The 6000-nt window shown below is 42.5% G+C and overlaps 1 protein-coding gene across 2 annotated transcripts in view; it reads left to right on the top strand.

Annotated features, from left to right (window-relative positions):
* The first annotated feature begins 2314 nt into the window (after positions 1-2314).
* The window catches only part of EIF4B (eukaryotic translation initiation factor 4B), a 38847-nt gene continuing 35161 nt past the window's right edge, over positions 2315-6000 (top strand). For both annotated transcript variants that reach the window (XM_052000296.1, XM_052000295.1), the window contains exon 1: positions 2315-2503. In XM_052000296.1, coding sequence (XP_051856256.1) covers positions 2491-2503 — 13 coding nt within the window. In that variant the 5' untranslated portion in view covers positions 2315-2490. The remainder of the gene's footprint in view (positions 2504-6000) is intronic.

Below are 6000 nucleotides of genomic sequence, written 5' to 3'. Positions count from 1 at the left end.
TCTTGTGGCTCATTTTCCTCCCACTTGAAGATTTTTCTTCATCTTGGGTAGATTTAAAGACTTTGTGTCTGTATACTAGTATCCTTACCCTATGAAAAAGGTATCTGAATTAGTATCACAGATATCGATTCTACCCTTAATTGCAAGCATTCTGCTGTGTGAATATTTTCTGAGAGCCAAGTCTTCTGCAAACCTCATTTCTTCTGTTGTCACACAAAGTCATATTCCTGCTTCTTTGGAAACAATGCTCTGCCAAAAATTGGCAATTTTCCCTCCAGTATTTTTATATACTTATCAGATCCCTTCAGTTCAAGGCTTAAAAATGTACAGTTGATTCATCAAACAATAAATAACAAACCATTTAGCAATATTGGCTTCCTTGGAATGACTGTGTCCTTGTCATTGTAATTGAACCATGTCAGTGTACAGAAAGGAGAATCTTACATCCAACCAGTAGCAAATTGAAGTAGCAAATGAAATACCTTTCAATGTAATCTCCAGATACCTTTTAAAAGTTGGCCTTAGACTGTTTCTTTTTGCTACAGGAAATGTGCCCTGTAATGTGATATTACCATATCACATAAGTCAATTTGTATATTGTTAAAAGACTGCTATGAAACTAGATAGGAATGATGATGCTTTAGGTGAATAATCACAATCCTATATATTGATAGGGGCCATGAGCAAAAGTTGTCAAACATTTTAAATGTTGTCTTATCTGTTCTTTACAATATCCTTGTGGAGCAAGTGCTATCCTCATTTTACAGACAAAGAAACTATAGATGAGAAAGGTTAAGTCAATAGATCACTCCAAATTTATTAATTGTTGATTTTGTGCCAAGCAGGGCAGCTAGGTATGCAAGTGGATAGAGTGCCAGGCCTGGAGTGAGGAAGACCTGAAATCACTATACAACAACAATAATACATAAGTGCCAGACATTGTTCTAAGCGCTGGGGAATACAAGTAAGAAAAAGAAAAAGTCCTTGTCCTCAAGGAACTTACAATCTAGTAAGGGAGAGGACATCCAAAAGAGAAAATAATTTCCAAAAGGAAAGCACTAGAAGTAAAAGGAGTTATTTCCTCTAGAAGGTGGGATTTTAGTTGGAACATAAAAGAAGTCAGGAGGTCAGCAGGAATCAGTCAGAGGAGGAAAACCAAGTGGCTTGGCCAGGGTCACTCAGTCAGTGTGACTCAAAACAATAGGGATTAAACACAGACTTCATCAATCTGTTCTGTATTAGTCAATGGGTTTCAGTTTTTGGTAGCACATTTTACAGAGGCAGCATTAGATGACAGAGTACTGAACTGTGGATCAACATGAACTGACTTCCACTCTTACCCTGGAAAACGTCCCATAACTTCTCGATACCTATTTCCTCTGAAAATAGCAAACAACCTCTGTGGCATCTATCTTACACAGCGGCTATAAAACCACTCTGGGTTCAAGATCTACTTTTTATAGGCCACCAGGGGCAAGTCCTTTACATTTTTTGTAACTTTCTCTATTAAAAACAAAACAGCAAAAAAATTTAATTCTTACTCACAAGGTGCTCACAGTTCTAAAGGAGAGACAACATGCAAACAAGATATAGACAGGATGAATTGGAAGTCATCTGAGAGGGAAAACAAGAGCTGGAGGAGGGCTGCAAAGACTTCTAAAAAAGGTGGCCTTGAAGGAAGCCTGGGGAACAGGAAGAGCCTTCCAGGAACTGAAAGGCATGGATTGGTCTGTGGGAAAAACAGCAAATAGACCAACGTGGTTGATGCATTTAAAAATGTTAAGCTTTAAAATACTTAATTTGCTAGAAAACAAATCCAACACATAATTTAAATTGTTTCATATGTTGACAAAATTCAATATAACGAAAAAAGTTTTTTGACTATTTTTATAAATCAATGAGGCCAAATTATGTAGCAGAAATCGGACTGATTCTGCAGTCAGCAGAACTGGATTTAGCTTGTCTTTATTACTATTAAATAATGGTACTCTTGGGTATGTCGTTTTACTCAGTTTCCTCATTTTGACAAATCGAAAGTTTGGACTACATAACCTCTGATGTCTCTTCCTAGTTCTCCTATGGTTCTATTCGTTATTTTTACATTCCCTGGTTTGGGAGTCAATGGAGACTGCTGCAAAGCTCTCCCGTCCGCCCCTTTTCCACCTTTCTTTTGGGCGGGAGAACCCACGAATCAATTGGCCCCGCCCTCAAGATAGGCCCCGCCCCATACGCTCCGCGTCACGCCATCCCTACGCGCCAGGCAAGTCACGCCCTCTGTCCCACACGTTGTGCTTCGTCCCTTTGCCTGACGCAACCCAGCCGCCCTCGCGCTACGTTGATGCGCCCAGCTCAGCACTGCCTGGTCCCCCTGTCTCCCCTCCCCCTCACCAGGCCCCCCCGCCCAGCTTCGCGTCTCCCAGCCCGACGCGCTCGCTATAATCACGTGACTGCCTCATCCGGGTCCTTTGCGTTCTCTCTCCCTCTCCCAACATGGCGGCTTCAGGTGAGTGAGCGCCGGAGTACCGCGGACGACCGGGCCCCGAAACCCCGCTTTGGGCCCAACCCGCTGGTTCCCTTGGGCTGGGGAGCCGGCGCTGCCGCCGACCTCTGAGGTTTGAGGCTGCGCCTGGCAGGCGGCTCAGCCCTTTCAGGGTCTCCCATCGGGGATGGGGGGAAAGGTGTCCTTCCTTACCCCTCACACCCTTTTTACCCCGTCAGCTCGAGGCTGGAGTGGGGGCGGGGACGGGCTGCGGCGCGAACTGGAGTGGGGAGAGGGCGGAAAGAACCCGCGGGAGGCGCGAGAACCACCCCTCCTGCCCCCATAAGCGCCAGACACCGTGCGCGTGCGGGGAAGGAGGAGTCGGTGGGCGCGCCGCTGGGCGTGCTCCATACTAGGTCTGCGGGGCGCGAGGCCGTTGAGGTGGTGGGGAGATCGCGGGGAGCGGTTAGAATGCTAGCTCGAGAGCCGGTTGCAGGGGGTGAGGGGGGGAAGAGGGAGCGGCGCGCGTGCGCGGGAAGCGGAGGAGTGGAGGCGGCGACGTTCGCGCACGCGCGCCGGTGCCCAGATGGGGAGCTGTACGCGGTCTGGGTTCCCCTCCTCTTTTCCTTCTTCCCCCCCTTTCTGTCTCTTCACCGACTGTCCGTGTCTCTACAATGACCGACCGCGCATGTGCTGGGGGGAGGTGAAAGCTGGAGGGGTGACTCCGAGTTGGTCTGAAGCCCTAGAGTGCAGCGCCCACGTGTGGGGCCAGCACGCGGGCAGAGGCTAGGAAGAGGAAGCTAAGCAGCGGGGTGGGGTTCGGCTTTTCCTCCACTCTCTCTTCCTGCACCCACAAGCCTTCATTGCTCTTGCCTTTCTGGGTTCTGGAAGAGTTAAAAGCGTTGTGTGCAATAGAAAGTGTTATGACAATATTCATCTGTTTGGTCGGCCCTTTATCGTGAATAGGCCCACCCTGGGCTAGCAACTACTGTGCCTCTAATCGGCATGTGGCTTTGCACCATTTCCCAGCAGTCAGCTGGAGTTTTCTTTCACATCTTTTGGTGTGCTCAATCCTCTAGTTTAGGAATTTTTAACCCCCAACTCTGTAATACTATGTATTCATTTTAACACATTTGAGTCAGGAATCAGTGGGTTTCGCCAGAGTCAAAGGCTCCCCTGATCAAAAAAAGTTTAAGCCTTTCTATTATGGTTCCATTTTTCTAGAGTCCGTTTTTTCTTCAGTTCCAAAAAAGTTGTTAAGGAATAAGACATTGGGATTCTGGCTGTTTTTGTGGTATTCATACCATATAAGGAATTATTTCTTCCTTCCATAATGAGATAACGTGGGCTTAATAGCTCTTCTTCCACGTTACTGAATTTTGCTCAAATGCTGAAGAGAACAGGCATTATGTTTATATATATATATATATATATATTGCCCTATTGGAAACAAACCATAATTAATAAAGCCTATTGTTGCTTTTGAAATGGATAGTGAAAAGGGCATAGGTTATTATTACAACCATTTTCCGTGTGAAAGCCATTACACTAGCCCATGATTTCTATTAGCTCTTAATTGTAAAATTACTGGCTTGAGTTTTACTTATAATTAACCTAACTCTTTCTAATTGAAGATCAAAATCCATGACCAAAAAAATGCCAGTAATCCCAAAAATTGTTGAATGTATCTAATCGCCTTGTAAACTATCATTTTACATTCAAAGGAACCTTCCACATCATCCATTCATATGATCTTTGATGATCTTCAATATTCTATCTCCAAAATTCTCTTATACCCTCATTTTGCAAATGAGGAAACTATTGTCCATTTTGACTGAGATTACTTAATGACTTTATATATTTCTCTCATATTTGTCCAGATAAATAAGCTTCACAAGGCAGAATGCTATATTCTGCCTGATAGGTGAACCAAGAAAGTTAGGGACAGTTTTCAGTATTTTGGTGCCCACCTGGCTTTTTTGTTATTTTTTAAGGAAACTTTAAACTGGTCTTTGTGGAAGTGCTTAAGGATGATTTCACAGCCAGTGTTAGCCATTTAGAAACTTGGTGAAACAATAACTGTTTTAAATTGTGACCTAGTATTGACCTTCAAGAATTGTGGAAGTATGCTAAGGCAAGACTGTTTAATGAAGATCTAGATTCCTCATGAGCCAAGTAACTAGGACTCATGGTTGACAACCTCAGAAAGCTCTTCAAAATTTGGGCTATTCTTGCTTTAAAATTTTTCTTTGTGATAGATTTAGCAGCTAGGCATCTAGGCAGTCCTTTCATTTTACAGATAAGGAAACTTGAGGTCTAGAAAGGTTAAGTAACTTGCTTGGCTTCATGAATATAGACTGTGGTAAATAATCAAGGAGATATAGATCCAAATCTCAAGACCCAGAGCAAGTCATTTGACCTATCTTGATCTCAAGCCTAAATTCCTGTAATTTTACAAGTTATAAGCTGTGAGCAAGAAATTCTGGATTTAATTTAGTGTTCTTTTAAATCTGCTACTGTTATTTGCTGTGCATCAGGTTCTTTTCTATCTTTCTTGTGAGCTGCAACATAGTGAATTGAGACCTGAGTTTCTCTGAAATTTGGAACAGTTGCAAATCTACCTTGGTAGTATAAATCACAGGTTTATACTAAGAAGATTACAGAGGAGTTATTTTTTGGCAGCATATTTTACATTATTACTTAAAACCCTTTTAAGGGCTAGCCTGTGCCATTCACAAAATGTGGCTAGGGATAGAAAAACAGAACCAGAACAATTTCTGGCTTAGAGTCTCACCTTCTCTTGGGAAAAAACTTGTGCACAGATAAGTAGATAGAAGATGCCAAATAATATTTTCTAATATATCCTAAGCAAGAATAACTTGATCCCCCAACCCCCCTCCACCCCCCCAACAAAAAACCAAGTAATGTATCCTTTTTGATTTGTTGTTCAAGGTTTTAGTTTGACAGCTATCTTGATGCTTTTTTGGCCTAAATTTTTTGTAAAGAGTCATAGAATTGCATATTTAACTATCCTTTCAACTTTTATTTCCCATGACATTAAGGGGAAAATGAGAAATAAGAATACTATTCTTGCCTGAGGTCACCCTGGTTCTTTTTTCTGCTCTGCTGACTGCACACATAATGTCTGTACGTTTTAAATAGAATATTCTGAAGTTTCTCAAACTCAACCTGTACAGTTTTCCCCTCCAAAAGTTTCCCTTCCAAATTTCTGTTTCTTCTGTCATATAGTTCATAACCTTGGGCCATTGAATTCCTCATCTTCTTGTCTGACTCATTACCTTCATCACTTAATTGGTCCTATGTCTCCCTCTCTTTCTGTCCACCTTCCATATTGTTTTGTCAGTGCAATCCCAATGACCATTGAAGTCAGAAATAAACTGATTAGCTTTAAAAATCTTTTCATAATCTGGCCCCTTCCTATTTTTTCAGTCTTATGTTTTACTCCCTTCATGTGTTCTATTTACCTTTCCTGATTCTTTCCTGACCCTGCCTTTTTCACT

This window comes from Antechinus flavipes, chromosome 5, assembly GCF_016432865.1.
Source record: "Antechinus flavipes isolate AdamAnt ecotype Samford, QLD, Australia chromosome 5, AdamAnt_v2, whole genome shotgun sequence".
Lineage (NCBI taxonomy): Eukaryota > Metazoa > Chordata > Mammalia > Dasyuromorphia > Dasyuridae > Antechinus > Antechinus flavipes.
This window is presented reverse-complemented; position numbering and strand designations above follow the sequence as displayed.